Source organism: Cyprinodon tularosa, unplaced genomic scaffold (genome assembly GCF_016077235.1).
Source record: "Cyprinodon tularosa strain WSP-4 unplaced genomic scaffold, ASM1607723v1 ctg811, whole genome shotgun sequence".
Classification (NCBI taxonomy): Eukaryota; Metazoa; Chordata; class Actinopteri; order Cyprinodontiformes; family Cyprinodontidae; genus Cyprinodon; species Cyprinodon tularosa.
The window spans coordinates 424,029-443,947 of record NW_024039576.1 but is presented as its reverse complement, the minus strand read 5'-3'; the positions used below and the strand labels follow the sequence as shown (position 1 = coordinate 443,947).

Below are 19,919 nucleotides of genomic sequence, written 5' to 3'. Positions count from 1 at the left end.
TTCCGATGTCCATAGCATTTCTTGGCAGTGCCGTTGCTAAGTGCTACTTGGTCCCAATGTATTTTCCCATTGGCAAAATACTAGCGCTAAGTTGCTAACTGGTTAGAAAGATGCTTCCGACAAACCGGCCACAACCAAACTTGCTTGCAAACCTTCCACCACAACAATCCCTCCCCCTTGATAAACAACCAGTCATATTCATTTTAGTCACTCGTGTAAAGTCAGGCACCACTTGGGAGAATTTGCAAATGCAATGGTCGGAACACTACAACGGTTGAACTCCTTATGACTTTAAGCAAAGGGAAATTCACAGATGACACAATCAGATTTCACCAAATTCAGCAAAATCCAATTCATCACCTTTGCCATGCTAAATTTCATCGCCAGATTGAAGGGGCTTTACAACCACATTGGCTGTACAGATAATTTTAGCAAAACTATGCACATTGTCATGCCCCAACATAGCAACCAAACTATGAAAATTAATGAGGACTGGTAGTGACTGTCATGATCTTGGTGCTGATGGTTTGGTTTTTTCCTTTGCTCCTTGCTCAGCTGTCTAATTGGTTCTGCGGCTGATTAACGCTGATCATTTCCACCTGGTTCCTCTGCTATTTATGTTGTGTGTTTGCCTCCCATCAGCACCAGGTTATTCGAGCGTTTTGGTGAGACTAACTCTAGCTTTCTGAAGTCTGTTCTCATTATTCTGATGTGACCTGTTTCTGTCTTGTGGATCCCGAGTTTTGCCTTGCCCCTGTCTGCTCATTTTGTCTCATGTGTTTCCTGGATTCTACCGGCTTCTGAACCTGGACATGTTTTCTGACTTCGGCCTTGGATTTCCCCTTTGGACTCTGTCGCTGCTCGGCGTCGGCTGGCGCCCGCTCCGCTCCCTCTCAAGGAACTCTGGGGGCGTCGCCCGCAGCAACTGCGGTCAAACCTCCCGTCTGATTTCAGCTGTGTTCTCCGCAAATGGACTGAACTTTGAATCAGGTTAGTGACTTAGCTTCAAGTCGTATTCAGCTCCACATCCAGTCACTGACCTGTATTCTCCTATCTCTGCAGAGATCCGCCCCCCAGCTGACGAGCAGCCCCGCGCACCTGTTAGTTTTAATAAACACTTTGAACTTTCCCAATGCCTGTCTTGCCTTGAATTCTGGGTCCAACTTCCTGAGATCATTACAGTGACTTATCGGAATATGTGCCGTTTTACACTTAAATAGAGAAAATTTTAGTAGCTCTAAAAAAGATAACAGTATTAGACTTTGACTAAGTATAGAAAAAACTGTTAGACATGGTTTAATCCATAATGTAGGTCAAATAAAAAAATACTTACTTGAACTTGTCTTCTGAGTTTAATCATATGTTCAGCAGTATCAGGTCCCAGGTGTTACAATTGTGTATCATTTTATTTCTCAGTGGTATTATCAAACTAAAGATTTCTTATAATTACCTAATAAACTTCCTCCAACAAGGAGCTAGATTATAGATCCACATAACAATATATTTGATACATTATTAGTTTTCTGTATTCTATGAGTAAGCTCTAAAAATACTTGCCAATCTTCTTCATATATAGCTCTTTTACTATTAAATCTAAGCTGCTATTTTTTTTTTCTTCACCTGATATTGTCAGAGCTCTGTAATGCAGTATAATTGTCTTACTGATGCTATTAAGAAAAAGTAAGTAGAAACAAAACTACTGTTGCTAATGCAAAAGGTAGATAAGACCCTTTCTACTTATAATTAACCCTCATTGCCACAAAAATGTACTTTATGCTTTGTTTTTTTACTTTAACTTCAAAATATTTTCGAGTTACTGTTAGTGAAATCAAAGCTGGTAATTGCTGACTATGTCACAAATCAAGGTGTATATGTACACGATTTTATTGTAATAAAAAATAAAGATGCCTATTTAAATTCTCTGGGTCATGGCAACCACAAAATAGGCTTAAATTGGAAGGCAGCTTGATTTTGCCTCAGTTTTTTTTTTTTCTGAAGACATTTCAACTCCTATCCAGGAATATTTGTCAATTCTGTTGGCTTGCACCAGACCAATCTGTGGTTGGAGCTCTGATGTATTTAAACAGATTGGAGGTCCATTCTCCTAAACACATTCCGAATCAGATGCAAATCAAATAGCCAGCCCTTGTTCTTCTTGATTGTTGGAGCCTTTTCCTAGATCTGAATGAATGAAATACTCTCATTGAATACTTTGTTCTGTACAAACTTGAATGTACTGAATACACAATCAAACAAAAATCATCAATGGGAATCAAATGTTTTAACCAAAGGAGGCCTGGATTCGGAGTCATACACAACAGTGGGAAAAACACACTAGGGGCTGATCCACCTTTAATGTAACATCGTTAAATCAGGTCAATATGAGGCTTAATATAGTGTGCAGAATCCTACAACTCCTGGGCATGCCCCTGTTGAGGTGGCGATTCCCCCAACTCCTGGACAGTCTGTGTGGCAATGTGATGGTAGATGGATCGAGACATGATGTCCCAGATGTGCTTAATCGGATTAAGTCTGGGGAACGGCTGTCCAGTCAATAGGTTCAATGCCCTCATTTTGCATGAACTGATGACAAACTCCAGCCACATGAGGTCCAGCATTGTCCTGCATTAGGAGCAACCCAGGGCCAGCCACACCATCATATGGTCTCACAAGTCTGAGGTCTGAGGATCTCATCTCAGTACCTAATGGCAGTTAGGCTACCTCTGGTGACCTCATGGAGGGCTGTGCCGCCCTCTAAAGAAATGCCACCCTACACCGATACTGACTGAACTGGTCATGCTGAAGGATGTTGCAGGCAGCAGATCGCTGTACACAGAGTTTGCAGACTCTGTCACATCTGTCACATGTTCTCAGTGTGGACCTGCTTTCATCTTTGAAGAGCATATGGCACCAGTTTTTAAGGTGCCAATCCAGGTGTTCTCTCGCAAATGCCAAGCATCCTGCACAGTGGTGAGCTGTGAGAAAAAACCCCATCAGTGGACATCGAGCCTTTATACCATCCTCATGGAGTCAGGTCTCTGGCAGTGCTCCTCCTGTTTAGAAGTAAGGTTCCTGCTGCTGGGTTGTTGCCCCTATAGCCTACTGGCCTGTCTGCTGGTAGCGCATCCAGCCTATGGACAATACACTGGAACCGTTAGCGAACCTTTTTTTTTTCACAGCTCGCATTAATGTGTCATCCCTGATGAGCTGTAGCTTCCATATCCAATCCAATTCATTTATTTAGCGGAATTTAACAGCAAAACGTTTCAAAGTGCTGCACACGCAAAAATAACAGGTACCTCCACCCCTAGGTAAGTATAAAACAATGAATATAAATATTATAAATGCAAGTGTGTCTTACTAATTGGCAATAATTTCCACCAGTTGTCAATTTCATTTGCAGCAGCAACAGCATGTGAAATTAATTGTCAATCAGTGTTGCCATGTAGAAGACAGTTTGATTCAATAGAAATTTGATTTAATTCAAGTTATATTGTGTTTTTTACTTATTTCCTTTATTATTTTGAACAGTGTACATTAGGGCTCCAACCACAAATTGCTCTTGTGGCCAACGGAATTGACAAAGACTCCTGGATGGGTGTCAAAACTGGGTGTCTTCAGAAAAAACTGAGCAAAAGTCTAGTTGCCTCCAATGTAAGCCGATTTTGTGGTTAAAAAGTGAAGTGATAAAGCCTCTGTCACACCTTGATGATTTAGCCAGCATATGCCTGATGTACGAAAAATCTTGCAAATTCGCTGGCAATATGTCGGATAAAGTATGGGTCAGTTCTGTAAAAGTTATGAGCACTCTGAAGCACGCTGGCACACGTCGACATACGGCAAGTATGTCTTGATGTATGCCAGCGTATGCTCATAGAGGTACGTCAGTCATAAGCTACAGGTTAGTTATTTTATTGTTGACATAAGTTAAGTGTAAGTTACTTATAAGACGTTGCATCTAGCTTATCCAAAACCTACGGGTAACTTGTGCATAACTTATGCGTACCTCATCAAGAACTTATCTCCAACACATATCCATGTAATTGACGTGTTCCAGATGACTGCTGGACGCGTTTCTAATTTACAGCTAGTATATATTGGCATATTGGCAGCATTTTGGAATAAAAAGGGGTTCACAGGAGGACAATGTCAGTACTCCTCCAGACTTCATCCCTATCATAGGAGAGTGTGCATAAGTTAGACTGTTGTCTGACGTAAGTTCTGGACTCGTTAAGGATACTCTGTGTATATGCCCAAAATTGAAAAAATATACGGAAAGCTCAGCAGATGCCAGCTTTTTAGAAGATTCTGGGATGTCAGATGTATGCTGGCTAAATTGTCAAGGTGTTACAGGCGCTTTAGGTATTATTTACATTTAGATTATAATGTGTCAACAAATTAATTGTAACAGGATTTATATTTGTGTCTGTAACAGATTTCATATTAAACTTGTCAGCATAATGTATTATGTGACCTAATTTAGCTATCAAGCCGGTTGCACTCAGAATTTCCAACCTTATCACTCATATCACTTAATACATCTTGTATTACTATATTATACATACTGTATATATGTGCGTGTGTGTGTGAAAAATCTGTTAAAATAAAGTGTGAGATAAAAAAAAAAACTGAACACAAGAGAGCTAGGAATTCAACCAAACGTTTATGTAGTGGTGAAATTATACAGTACCCTGGCTGTAATTAGCTGCTATTAACTCAAATGCAGTTCACTAGCAAAATGCTTACCTGTCTTGTTTCATAGATGATCATTGTGGTTAAAATAGTCACTTCATCTTTTCTTCTGCTTTTCCAATAACTGACCACAGTTTAATGTTATCCATTTCCACAAAAAAAACTTGAAAAGAAACAGTAGGAGTCTTACAAACTGTAGTGCATATTATGCTGGGAATACAGATGACAGGTCATCCATCATGAAATATAGAGGCCTGGCTACAAAGGGGTTTTTGTAGCCAAAACCTTTAAAAACACAGAAGGCCAGTTATGATTTATTATTGTTTCAAACATTTATAGGTATTGTTGCCTTCAGTCAATTTCTTTTTTAAGCGTTCTTTATTCAGCAGACTCAAGCTCATATTAAAATAGTTATACACATAGTTAGAAAAAATCTAAAATATTCTCTTTTTCATTTGAATAAGCCTTGGACCTTATTTTTTCCATGCTGCTAGCCTTTACCATTTAGTCCTTGTTCCTCTCAGTCTTTTATTAACTTTGTTTTCTTACTTCTCTTGACACCTTCTCACAATTTATTGCCTTTGTTTAAGTAGTTGCTTTTTTTCATTCTCTTATCTCTTGCCCATTTATTGTACTCACTATCTTTTTATTTCTTCCAAAGGAGCTTTTTTTCATTGGATCCTTTACACCAGGGGTGCTCAAGTCCAGTCCTCAAGAGCTACTATCCTGCAACTTTTTGATGCAACCATTTTTAACACACCTGAATCAGATGAGTGGCTCGTTACCATGCCTCTGCTGAGCTAAATGAGGGGATTGAGCCTTTTGATTCAGGTGTGTTAGAGAAGAGATGCATCGAAAAGTTACAGGATGGTAGCTCTTGAGGACTGGACTTGAGCACCCCTGCTTTACACCATCCATTTCACTTTTTTAAAATCCAATTTTGACTACAATTTCCTATTTACCCAAACCATCTCATAATTATCCAACCTGTCAGTTTTTCCTTGATTAACCATGAGCTAAATGTCCACCACATTTCTGCCCTTCACATGAAAACAGATACACAGACATCTACCAAACATCAGTCACCACAAAGGGTGGTGGGGACTAAAAATAGTTTGCTATTCTCTCTGAGGAAGCCTATTCATCCAGTCTCAGAGGACCCGCCAAACACTTTCACAAGCCAACATGTGAAAAAGTACACATATTAGTAAAAGTAATACCAAAATTGCATCGGACGACAAGCAATATTTGCATAAATAAATGCATGATTTGAAAGAGGCTCTTTAAAGATTTAGAGAAAAAAAACATGCAGTATGAGTTATTACCCTGATTTAAGGCTGACAAGTGCATCCACAACACCAGTTTGATGGTACTTCACCATGTACTGGTGCATGGCAGGGTAGTTCTTTCTGATGTTCCTCTCAGTGGATCCATTTGGGACAGTCCCAAAGCGGAACGGAGGGGAGTATGCATATGGATTCTGAAACTGTAATGGGAAAGATAAAGAAGAAAGGGGCAGATAATAAAGAACTGGTGAGTTTACAAAATGAAAATCTTTAGTGCAATAGTGGAAGAAGTTAAATAACTACTTTTTAAAGGAAACAGATCAAATTCATGGTCAGGGATTAACAAAGCTTTCCCAAACCCATATATTCACAGATATCTAAGTATCTCCACAGAGCTCTCTTTCTCTTTGCTCTCTCGCCAATTATATTTTTCCTGATTTAGTCAGGAGATGTATGTTGTAGTTTCGTGCATAAGAAAAAAAAAAATTAATCATTCACTTGGTCCTTTAGACCAGTGTTTCCCAACATGGGATACTCCTTCCCTTAGTGTCCCCTAGTGCATTACAAGGGGTACAGAATAAATATAAAAAATTTTTACGTTACAAAATAAAATAGGGCTGGGATTGGTTTTGCTTTCTGAGGACCAAATAAAAAGAAAAATTAAGAAGTTTTTATTAATCAAAAAGTAGGATTTTCTCATATGTCTGAGTCCATCTTGAGCTGTGACAAACATCCAAACAAAGCAGAGGAACAGACTGGAAGTAAAGAACAACATGGTATCTGCTTTTTTCCACAGTAAGCTATCAGAGCTCATCAAAGCATCTCACATGTCTTGATGAAAACAAAGTCAGTCTGACTAAGATTTTTGTTCTGTATTCTGTTTCCAATTCATCAAGTTTAAATGCTATAAGAGAGTTACTAAGAGGAGCTCCAGATTGATAAATGGAGGTTTATAATAGGAGTTTATTTTGTATTCATTTTAATTACTGAATTCCAGGCAACATATTAATGAATTGGAAAACATAAAATTATGAAAACTAAATGATCAAATTAAAAGAAGTAAAGTAAAATAGTCTTTATTTCAGTTATTGTTCATTCCTCTTTTATCAATACCTTTGATCGAGAGGGTACTCCTGATAAGAGAAGATGCCCCAAGGTGTATACAAGTCAAAAAGGGTTAGGAAACACTGCTTTGCACAAATTAGGTTGTAAAAGCCAACATTGCATGTCCGTTTGACGAGGATCTTATTGAAAAATCTTATATAAGAATAATCGTCCTTATTTCACATGGAATTAAATATTTATATAGCAGTAAGAGGGTTCTACAACTGAGTTGATACTATATATTATCTGTTTTTGGTTTGTTTATTATAAGCCATGCGCGGATCACTTTTTTATCTAATTATTCTTACATTATATGAACTACTGAAATTATTTTGAGATTACAAGTAAAATAATAATTAATATTAATTCAGATATCATAAATACATATTCAGTCAAACTGATAAATATCAAAATGGGCACTTAAAATGTGTAAACATTTCTAGGTGTATATAAAACTTAATTCTTACTAGTACAATTAGTTTTGTTTTTACTTTACGAAAAGTATTTTTGTGCAGGCAAAAATGTATTGTGATTTAGATTTTTGAAATTGTAACTAATCTACAAACGTAACAAAACAGAGCAGAGTGCTTTTATTAAAGGTATTGTTAGTAAATTAATTATTAAATTAAAAATGTATAAATCTTTTCCTTCACCATCTTACTCTCCTTTGCAGATGTAGTCTTGTTGCTCTGTCTTTTAAACACATTATGCTTTTTCTTTCACTTCAATAAAATCTCTAGCTCCAGTGGAGTGAAATAGGCACTTCCTGTTCCCTTTCATCATGGTGACTTGTTGAATTGGGGCTCCACTAAAAAATGCCTTTTCATATGTACACACATGTGAAACTCTGAGTGGGCCTTGGAGTTGGAGTTGATTGAACTAATTCGTAGTAGCCATTGTGAAACTGAAAACTCAGAATTTCCAACCTTAGGCTAAATCAATTTAGGGTTGAGGATTTGAATATGAATTGTTCCTTCTTGGCTTTTCCTGTCCTCTTCGTTTTTTCTGCTTTGAGATAGAGATAAAGTTATCACATTCAGCCACGTGGGGTCCCGTGGTCGCCGCCATCTTGATTACAGGTCGCCCCCCCCATTTCTCTTTGTTCCCCTCACCGCGTGGAGAACAAAGGGGGGTGGTCCCCATTTAGCCACAACCATTCACACACATCACTACATTGCCAGGCAAAAAGGGTTTTTTGCTGAACGCTGCTATTGTTAATACATGTTCAATAATTTACCAATACTAAGCTGGATGTATTAATGTTCATGATCGATTGCACTATACCTGCTGCTAGCGGACATTAGTGAATGTATTAATATCTGGCATATTTTGGACAATTTCAGACGCCAGTAATAGTTTATTTCGTTGTTTCTATCTCGTTTAATTCTTTATTTTCGATTTTTCTTTATTTTTCTTTTGAACTAGTCATTTAATCTACCTCGTGTTTATTTTTCTAGTAGTGTGTAGTGTTTGCATAGATGTTAGATTTCTGTAATCCTGAATTATTAGAATGAAGACATCATTGGTTAATCTGTAGTGGTTTTGGTCGTTCATATAACGGAGGGTTTATTACTCAGAGTAAACTCGATTCCTTTTGGTAATAGTGCGAATAAACAGAGATAGAAGGTTCTTTATTGATAATTTAATAGCTTTGCTGATAACTTAACCGGGGCCACTAGACTGGTGGATACCTGGATTTTAACAGCTGGTCCTGGAACCCTCCAGTTGTGGATCAACAACCGGTAAGTAGATAACTCAGGGCTATAATTATCCACCTAAGAACACTAAATTGATTTTGCCTTCGATGTTGAATAGGATAATAATTAACTATAACTCCAGTTCTAGTTAACCATCTATTCATTATCTGCAGGACATTACTTTTGCACAACATATTGGCGTCCCTGGGTGGGCCTGAGACTGAAACTTCCGTTATATGAATAACAGATAAATCATCCAGAAATTAAAAACAGCTAAAAGTGCTACTACTGCTAAAATAGACCGGGTGTATTTGTGGTGTTGCAGTGACGGAGTCCAGCGGGTTTGAGTAGATTTAACGGCCAGTTAATTGAATCTCAGATTTATAATCCAATAGAGAATTGGTGATTTAGAACTTCAGCTGCGTTGTTTGTTGGTTGCTGCTATTCTGAAGCCGTGAGATCAAATTGTGGATTGGTGCAGCACAAAAGGGTTCTTAAAGTCACAGCGACTGGGTCAGTGTTGGCCACGTTGGCAGAGATTGTCATCTCCCCCTAGTGGTAGCTTATGTAATTACAATTACTCAGCTGGTTCCAGTGTTTGAGACCCAAATTGTGTAGTGCTCTCTTTGGCGCCATCTGGTGGCGTAAGCGTGTTATTGCAACAACAGTTTGAAAATTCCCAGGCGAAGGCACCTTGTCTCCCCCTGGTGGTGGCTTCTGAAATTGCAGCTGAATGGTGTAGAGAAGGAGTGACTTGTTTTTCTTTTTTTTTCTTCTTAAATTTTATTTTTCTTTCTTTCATGCTGTTTCACTATTGCTTTCTGTGCTGTGAACAAACAGTGTTTTAACAATTGGAGAGTGGTTAAACTTAAACTGCAGGTATAAAGAAACAAAACCTCAGGTTTAATTGTGCAGCTGCTGCCACCTTTTATCACTTCTGCCAGGTTTTCTAACACTGCGTTATCCATTTTGTGTGCAAGAGTTGTTTGTTAGCAGTGTTCTACACATATATACATACACACGCACACATCTATACACATATACACACTTTCGAACCAGCCAATCTTACTTACTGAAAGGTGAGTGAATCAAACCATTAGAAACCCACAGATTTAAAAGCAAATCGGCAACCTGTCAAATTAAAGAGGAGGTCGCACGTTGAAAGCAACCTGCGTATTGTTTTATCCGCACGTTCTACACCTGCCGTATAGGTAACGAACCTATAGTAAACGGAGCGTGTTTGTTTAGTGCGTGTAGTGCTAACACGGTTAGAGATTTGTAGCCAGTGCGCTGCGTTTCCTGCTTTGTGTCCCCCCCCCAGCGAATCAAATGGATAGGGATCAGGATCAGCAAGCAGTGGGAGCTTCTGCGGCCTCCATCGAAATGGACGCCCAGAACTTAATAAGCTCATTGATTTCGTTGTCAGAAGACGAATACAGAGCCCTTGGTAGTTTGGATCTAGAGGCTTGTGAAAGCGAGATTGAGAAGCTAATGGAGTCAACTAAGAAGCCAGGGAAAGAGATGCTTATTGCAAACGTGCTTGGTCAACTTGCGTTGCTGTATCAGAGGAAGTCCCAGTTAGAAACAGAACTGCGCGTGAAGGCCGAAAAACTGCGTGCAGAAGCTGAAGAAATGCGTGCAGAAGCCGAAGAACTGCGTGCGGAAGCTGAAGGAAGGGCAAGAAGAGCAGAAGAGAATAGGATGGTGACCTCTAACTTCCTGGAAGAACGGCAAAGGGGGGTTGCTCCCTGCCCACAGGATGAAGGGTCAGACGAGGGGTCAGACGAAGAGTCAGACGAAAGATCAGAAGAAAGTGAACCCATCCCTGCTTTAGATACGTTGGATAAATGGGGTACCAGGGGAGATCCTCCTCTGGCAGCCACAGAGCAGAGAGCTAGCATGAGGGAGCAGGGAAGGTTCGGTAGTGTAGTGCGTAGTTCCACAGAGCAGAGAGCTAGCATGAGGGAGCAAGAAAGGTTCGGTTGTGTAGTGCGTAGTTCCACAGAGCAGAGCAGCTTTAGACCACAGAGGATGCAGGACCTGAGCGGCATGCCAGGCCCCAGTTATAGAGCAAAAAGCAGGTCAGACCAAACACGAAGCACGAGCTGCTATGACACACCCTTGCCACAAAGGCAGCTGTACAGCCAACCATGGGACACTGGTGAGCGTTACCGCCCTGAGCCGCGGCCATGGCCTAAAGGCTACGGAGCAACGGGCTCACCAGTGTAACATGAGCGGTCTCACCTGCCTCCAAGGAGGTCAGAGCAGAGCTTTCCATCCTACCGCGACCATAGCTGGCTAGAGCTCTCAGATGAGGATTCAGATGGTCTAGCCCCCGTCCCAGAACAGGGATTACGGATGCGACAACTTGAATCCCTCGCCCACGACATAGAGCGTTTTGACCCCAGCAACACTGAATCCACCATCGAAGACTACCTTAGAGAGGTAGAACGTTGTCTTTTAGACTTACCCCATCCCTCCGCCCGGGAGAAGTTAAAGTTAATCTGGAAAACCACTTCGAGAAGCGTGCATGTGTTCATAGAGAGCCTCCAGCCCTCTGTTCGAGACCGCTATTCCTCTCTTTGTCAAGCACTGAGAGAGGAATATTCAGTGCACACTGATCCAGGCTCCGCGATGTTCAGTGCCCTCGGCATCCAACAGAAAAGAAATGAATCGCCGAGAGATTATTACCGTCGGTTGCGAGCCGCATATTTTCAGGGGCGCAGCGCCCCTGGGCTGGAGGAAGACCACTCGCTGAAATATCTTTTCCTCCACAATCTTCATGACAGCATAAGATATGATGTCACCATGTACTGCCGAACCAAAACCCTCACCATGCAAGAAATAAGGAAATATGCACAGATTGCATGGGAAACGCGCGTCCGCACCAGCAAGGGTACAGATAGCGAACACAGGGTCCTACAGGTTCAGGCAGAATCAGGGAGAAAGTTAGAGTTGGAGGGACAAGAGGTTCCTCCTTCCAAAGCCAGACTTAAGAAGGGATCACGCAACCGTGATCCCGGCCCACAAGAAAGGAGAGCTTTCCAGGATTGGAGGAGTTCACAGAATAGAGAGGACAGTGGGTTCCAAACGAGGTACAGATCAGAGATGAGCCGATATGACAGACAGCCTGACCAGAGGAAGCTTAAGAAGGAGTATGAAGGAAGAGATCAGGATGAGAAGCTAGAGCAGTCAGCCATGAAGGAGATGGAAGCTAACCTCCGTAGGTTGTTAACAGAAGTGGTTCGTCAGATCAACAACCCCTCTCAAGACCCAGTTGGACATGAAAATCCTCCAGGAAAACCCTGACCCGAAGCCTCCATCAGCATGACTAGGCGGGGACTTACCTTCCACAGCTTCCTTATTACACTTAGTGGAAAAGGAAGGTCCAGGTGGTGAGCCCCCAGAATCCCCTCAGATCTCCTCAGGAAGAACCTTTATTTTGGTCCACCTCTTTTCAGAGAAGACCAATCCCCACTCAGAAAAACATCCCTACCAGGAAGTCAGCAACATTTGTCAGGATGTAAGATCAGGAAATGGATCTTACTTAGACTGTAGAACCGGTTCTGGCCTGTTCAGGTCAGCTGCTGCCCATGGCTCACCTGCAGAGGTCCAGGGAGGCTGCAAAGCAACCCGACACGCTCCCCAGCAGGTGACCCATCAATCGTCTCCATCATTTGACAACAAACAGGGGTGTTCCTCAGAACATTCCACCTGTTGTCAGCTCCAATCATCAGCCCTTTTGGAACTAACTCCTCCTAAGCAAAGGGGGGTTACATCCATTTGGCCCAATTTACAGATGAACTGGATCGGACCAGTTCTCATCCCGATAGAACGTACTCAACATCTTGCATTTGTAGCATTCTTCTCCATAGAGCAGGTAGACAGAATGAAATGCAACCCAGAATCCACTTCCGCCCGTGGAATGGAGTGCACCTCCATTCTTAAGAACACATGTGCATAGTACCAGTCAGATTGAGTGTATGCTAACACACAGGAAAACATGCACTGATCTCATAAGGTTTCATTTCCACATTTCAAAATTTCACAGCTTTTGAACTAGCCTCCTTCTTAAGGGAAGGACTACAAGGTCATAATATCCATAAACCATTTGTGAGCATAATGCACTGGACAGATCCAACAGAAGTGGTAAAACTTGACATGATATCCTCTGAAGTTGTCAGAAATGTATGCAGATTAGACGGCTCATCTGGAACCAGCTTGCTAAAAGGAGTGATCACACGCATCTGATTCCCTTTCTAGTTTTGGTAAAGATTTAAAGTTGAACGGTCTCTAATGTCTGCAACACCTGCAAATTCACCTGGCTTATGACTTAGTCGTTCCAGTTTTTGTAAACTCTGATAGCTTAGAAATTGGATTCATGCTAAATCTCCTTATCATTCAGAGAGCTAATGCGTATAGGCTTATTCCGCGTTAAACATGAGTTTTGAAAGATAAACCCATGTCCACCTAAACCTCCTCAATATTAGCCTATATTGACATCGATCACAAGCTCAATCTAATGCATAGAAATGACCGCACAGATGCTATGCAATGTCCATTCCATGGTTCTTATTACCAGGATCATCACAACGGCGATGGCACACACAGCGTGCTAGGGAATAAGAACTAGAAACTAGACACCTTCACCCTTTTCCCCTGAATTCATAGTGTCACAGATTCAGAACCCCTGAAAGAAAGAGCTATGAATCATAGTTAGCATTTTTCACCTATCTCTGTCCTCTTTGCATGCTTCTTTCCTTTCTTCTCTTGTTTAAGCATAAACGCTGAACCAAGAATGCTAGAAGTGTGGTAAATGTACAACAGATGTCTGGGTCTAAATGTTTGGTGACATTGCAATGAGGTTAGTTAGCTAGCTAGCAATACACTTGCCGAGCACCTGCCTCCTCTCCCTGAGCCAGCACCCACCTCTAATGAACGGCCAACTGCACATTGGACACCTAAACGCAACCTTGTTGGCAATATGGATTAAAGAACTTGGTTAGCTTTAAAGACTGAACCGGATATCCACTCTTAAAAGCTAAAAGGGGGGAATATGTTGAGATATATTACCAACATGAAACTAAATCAGTGGGCTGAACCATCTCCGTTGCCACCTGAACTACCCCCTTTGTTCTTGTCCACAATGGAACTACCCCCACGTTACTCACAGCACGGACCAATCAGCCGATGCGCAGACAGGAAGTGCCCGCACGTCATTCATGGGTTAAAAAGCGCAGCGCGAAAAGAATCTCTTTTTTTCCATGGGTTTGCAGCCCGTCAGGAGAGGCCCCTTTCACGTGAAATATCAGAAGAAAGCTGACTGAAGTAGCTTTCGTTTTCCTGCATCGAAAGTCACGGATCGCAGTGTTCCATCGTGCATAGCAACCGCGCTGACTGGGAGATAGAAAGCCTTTGAAGCTGACCGCGGAGTTTCGTTCTCCCCTTCCTTGGACGAATCGGCTGAGAGGACGCTCTTTTGCCGATCACCTCCTAAGATCACCTCCTGAAATCCCTCCTTTCCAACTCGTGAGCAGATCAACCCCTCTGCTGCGGCCCGAGCTGACTGAACTTTCCCGAGGGGCGGACCGGTGGCAGAGAACCTCTGCCCGACAGAAACCAAGCTGCGGTTGCCGTGGAAACGCCAACCTCCCTCGGACGACGCATCTCACAGTAAAATCAATTTACTTTCCTTTTGATGCATCAGGATTGCTGTGCTCAGGCGAGAGAAAGGCAGTTTAGGGTTTTGAATTAATGCTGATGTTCTTTTTTTATCTGTGCTGATTAAGGGTTTGTTTATTTGGTTAAAATAAGTGTGTGCTTTTTCTTTCTTTCTTGGCTTTTTCTGTCCTCTTCGTTGTTTCTGCTTTGAGATAGAGATAAAGTTATCACATTCAGCCACGTGGGGTCCCGTGGTCGCCGCCATCTTGATTACAGGTCGCCCCCCCCCCCCCCCCATTTCTCTTTGTTCCCCTCACCGCGTGGAGAACAAAGGGGGGTGGTCCCCATTTAGCCACAACCATTCACACACATCACTACATTGCCAGGCAAAAAGGGGTTTTTGCTGAACGCTGCTATTGTTAATACATGTTCAATAATTGACCAATACTAAGCTGGATGTATTAATGTTCATGATCGATTGCACTATACCTGCTGCTAGCGGACATTAGTGAATGTATTAATATCTGGCATATTTTGGACAATTTCAGACGCCAGTAATAGTTTATTTCGTTGTTTCTATCTCGTTTAATTCTTTATTTTCGATTTTTCTTTATTTTTCTTTTGAACTAGTCATTTAATCTACCTCGTGTTTATTTTTCTAGTAGTGTGTAGTGTTTGCATAGATGTTAGATTTCTGTAATCCTGAATTATTAGAATAAAGACATCATTGGTTAATCTGTAGTGGTTTTGGTCGTTCATATAACGGAGGGTTTATCACTCAGAGTAAACTCGATTCCTTTTGGTAATAGTGCGAATAAACAGAGATAGAAGGTTCTTTATTGTTAATTTAATAGCTTTGCTGATAACTTAACCGGGGCCACTAGACTGGTGGATACCTGGATTTTAACAGCCGGTCCCGGAACCCTCCAGTTGTGGATCAACAACCGGTAAGTAGATAACTCAGGGCTATAATTATCCACCTAAGAACACTAAATTGATTTTGCCTTCGATGTTGAATAGGATAATAATTAACTATAACTCCAGTTCTAGTTAACCATCTATTCATTATCTGCAGGACATTACTTTTGCACAACATACCTGCTTATTGAAAGGGACCCAAGGTCTACTGCACTAAGCGTTTAACATTTATGTTCATGTGTTACCTCATATGCAGATCATATTTAATGACCAGGATATGACCAAAGAGTCCTTTAAGATGAGTTCCATCATTTCTGATAGCTACTAGATCAATCATAGAAAGTTAAAAATCAGTTAACCAAATATTATTGTTTTCTGATTTATCCATCTATCTTCTCCCGCTTATTCAGTCAGGATCACGGTGGGACAAAGCCTATTTCTCTGGGCGAGACACGGGGTGCACCCTGGAAAAGTCGCCATTGTTTCACATAGAGACACACAGAGGTTCAACCATGAAGACTCACTCACACCAAGGGGCAATTTAGAGACCCCAATTGACCTAACAGTCATGTTCATGGACTGTGTGAGGAAGCGCAAATTGCCCGAAGAGAACCCAAGCATGCATACGGACAACATGCAAACTCCATGCAGAAAGATCACAGGCTCGAAATCAAACCCCAAACCTTCTTGCTGCAAGGCAACAGGGCTACAAATTGTGCCACAGTGCAGCCTGAGCAAATAATTTCATAGAATATTATCTAACCAAATCATGTTTTATATACCTCGTGCTGCTGAACACATTCCAGGTGATCTAAATGAGTTCAAAATTAAGATAAACTTTGGTTCTCAAACATAAATCCATGATTTTATTGATTATGGTTTTCAGCCACGTTTTGTTCTTCCTATTTCTGTACATAGTAGCTTAGTTCAGTTGGGTTTCATAGGTATAGCATAGAGTTTATAGAGTTTACTGTATAACTGAAATGTGTTGGACTTTGGGCTGAATTATTTTTGTTAATAAACGTTTTGTTTTTTTACTTAAAGTTGAGGTAAATGTATTTCATATATGGGAAGAATTGTTAGTTTGACTATGATTTGAGCTTGATTCACACTTTCATTTGCTGTCCTAACACACACACACACTCACACACACACACACACACATAGTTGGGGGTTTGTTTACAGAATAACATATGAGAGTCTGAATATTATTCGATTAAATAACATATTTGCAACCCCTACTGAGGTGGGCATTGAATATATGAATGCATAACACACTTCGGTGCATCATGCTTAGGGTAATAGTACAGTATGTCAGACTTGCTATACATGTCAACCGTAAGCAAATAAACATTCTACCGACCCTTCTTATTGCATGGACACAGTTGACTAGAAGACTTATTGATGTGGTGCATGCAAATACAGTTTGAAATATAAAATACAGCTTGAAATATAAAATATAATTGTAAACATAACATTTATGAAAAGAAGATGGGTACATGTGTCTGTCATTTATTTAATTCTATAAACACTAGATTTACTTGTTTAGCAACCGACACACTTATTTTTGTTATTGAAAAGCTGTAAATGTGGCTGCTGTCTTGGAGATGGTTGTTATTGACATAACAGGTATTTTGCTAAAAACATCTGAAGACCATCAATATATTCTAACTACCAATGGTTACTTATACAAGTAGGTAGAAATATTTCCACTTAAACCAACTCAGCAGCAGAGGCTGTAAGCCCTCTGTGCTCATTAATTGTACTGTATGATGTATATTTTTAACTCTCTTTCTTTGAAACACCAGATTTTGCACATTATCTTTATTTATCTTTATATTTATGTTATTATTGAAATATTAAATCAGATGGTATGATGATAAGCACCAAGCAGATCAGTTACTCATTTCTTGAATAGCTTTTTTATCAAATACAGTAGTCTTTACTTTTACTTGGGTTAAAAATATGATGAAGCAGTGCAACTCTTACTTGAGTACAATTTTGGGGTACCTAACTATCTCTGCTGAACGGACAATTTCTAGCACCCTGGAAATATTCAGATTGTATTTCTTTAAATATTTTACCAGTGAAGCAGTTTGAGAAACTATATATTTTATATTGCTACCATTCCAAGCAGTAACATACTGTAAATTGTCACTAATGGATCAATTTTCTGAATTTTAGATCATTAATTATAAGTTCTTCAATAAGCATTTTCTCTTATATTATTATAAGTGAGTTTTTGCAATAGTTGAGCATTCTGGAGGTTGTGGCAAACGATTTGAACCTGCTCGGAACTTTGGTCCCAATCACTCAAATAGAAGAAAAATATGCTGTTATGGTTATTATTCCTTTCTAAATATTTCAACCTATTCCTAATTCATATGGAGGGATTCATATCTATTCATTTGGGAATTGCACTGTGGAGATCTTTGGAAGTGCTTTGATGCCTTTTAGAGGTTGAGAATGTGAAATAAACATTACCCATGTTAAAAGGAAGGATAGAATGGAAAGACGCTATTGCATGGCTAAGAAATGTTAGAAAAATGTCTGAATCTGAGTTATCTAATGCATTAAAAATACAGGCTTAGACAACATGTGACCCAAGTTCTAAATGTTATATTTCAGATTTTGGGAATAAAACTTTTCAGCACTAAGCAATTTAGATTTAAATAAATTTAGTATCATCTAACAATATACATAATGTGGGCATAATTGTAATCATATAAATTTTAATCTAAAGAATAAATTAAATTATGAAAGATTTTGAACAAAAAATAAATGTTTGGGCATATTCGGGGATGAGGTCCATTATTTTCTGATATCATGATGGAAACTCCCCCGTATTGCTAAATAATGTGACAAAATTTAATTAAGTCATATGAGTTTTAGAGGAATGGAGCATATTCTAATGGGATTCTTAACCAATATCTAGCGTTGGTGTATTAATCTAAATAGTTTACTACAGCTGAAATCCAGAAAATAGTTTGCAATTTAAGCATAATCTTGCAATTTATCTTTACATATCGTATCTCTGTCACAACTTAAACTTACAGCCTCACAAATTTAACAAAAACATTCGCAAAATTCCCATGAATCCTGTGTGGGATAGTAGCATGATCATGTTACGACAAAGACAAGGAAGACAGAATAACAGATTTTTTTTTTCTACAATCTTTCCGTATCAATCAAAACAAAGAGAAAATTCGCTACAATGTAAACTGGCCCTATGGTGTTCTGTCAAACTAAACTGTAGCTTAACATTCCATTTACTTACATACATATCAGTACACAACCTTACAATGATTGCAATAAAAAAGTTTTTATCATGTATCTTTATGCATAAAATGCCTCCTAAATGTACACCCAATATCTAATACATGACTCAAAAATTTTATTAGAAATAATAGTGAATATATTAATAATGTCTTTCTATATTTAACATTTCTAAAATGACAGTTATTTTGTAAAGAAGAAGAATACATAAAAAAAATTAACTGAGCTCTCCAATGATGCCGTGTGTATGGTTCATCGTTCAGCTTGCATATGAAGCCATTTATCATATTTGTCTGTTGCATGTATTCCACTCTTGTCTTTTTGGATCTTTAGCTTCCTACACTTATTCATATATTTTTTCTCTACCTAAACAGTCATTCTGAACCATATCTTTCAGCATGTTGTCATTTACCATCTTGTGCTTGTTGGCTTTTCACTTGTCCTCAGTTGGTCCCGCTGCCATTTCATGTAACCCGCATTTTCTCAATCCTTCCCTTTCTCCCTCTCTCTGTCAGCTTGTTGTCGAATCTTGTGACATCATGTTCCCCCTTGAAGCACTACTAATACATCTGAAACCTCATGAAAACTTTGTCCTTTTGTTGGGTTTTTTATTTTTATTGTTTAAATTGAGTTTACATAATTCAGTTTCTCTACATCTGGTCCATTTAAATAAGGAGGTTTAACAAAATCAAACTCAAATCCTCAAATGTAGCCTACGGTTGGGAACTTTCAGTTTCATAGCAGCTGCTTTTAGTTAGTTTAAGCAACTTTGGGTAGCTTCACTTAGAGTGGAGCATGTGTGTAACAAGTATGATAAGCCATTATCAGTGGAGCCTGATTCAATGAGTCACCATGACGAGAGACAACAACCAAAAAATGGACAAGGTGTTTAAAAGACAGAGAAACGGTGCTACAGCTTCAAATGAAAGGAAAATGGCCAAATAGAAGATTGTTGCTTGAGTTAATGTGCAGGTTTATATGTAGTCTGGTATACCAGGCCGCTTTTACATTTATTAAAATCACTCTCCTCTCTGTTGTTCCATTTGTAGATCACTTAAATAGGATTCTTCCTGGTCAAAATAACACTCCTAGTTGGAACTGTAATAACAAAATTTCAAAATTACACTTTTGCAGATAAAAATGAATTTTAGAAAGTAAACAGACTAAATTGTACTAGTAAGAATTAAGTTTTATATACCAAGACATGTTTAGACATATCAAGTGGCGTTTTTTTACGTTTATCAGCTTGACTTAATATATGTATTCATGATATTGAAACACTTTT

General features: G+C 39.6%; 1 protein-coding gene across 2 annotated transcripts in view; it reads right to left on the bottom strand.

Annotated features, from left to right (window-relative positions):
• The window catches only part of grin2aa (glutamate receptor, ionotropic, N-methyl D-aspartate 2A, a), a 233,492-nt gene that overhangs the window by 21,511 nt on the left and 192,062 nt on the right, over nucleotides 1-19,919 (bottom strand). For both annotated transcript variants that reach the window (XM_038271938.1, XM_038271936.1), the window contains one exon: nucleotides 6,018-6,178. In XM_038271938.1, the coding sequence (XP_038127866.1) occupies nucleotides 6,018-6,178 (161 nt within the window). The remainder of the gene's footprint in view (nucleotides 1-6,017; nucleotides 6,179-19,919) is intronic.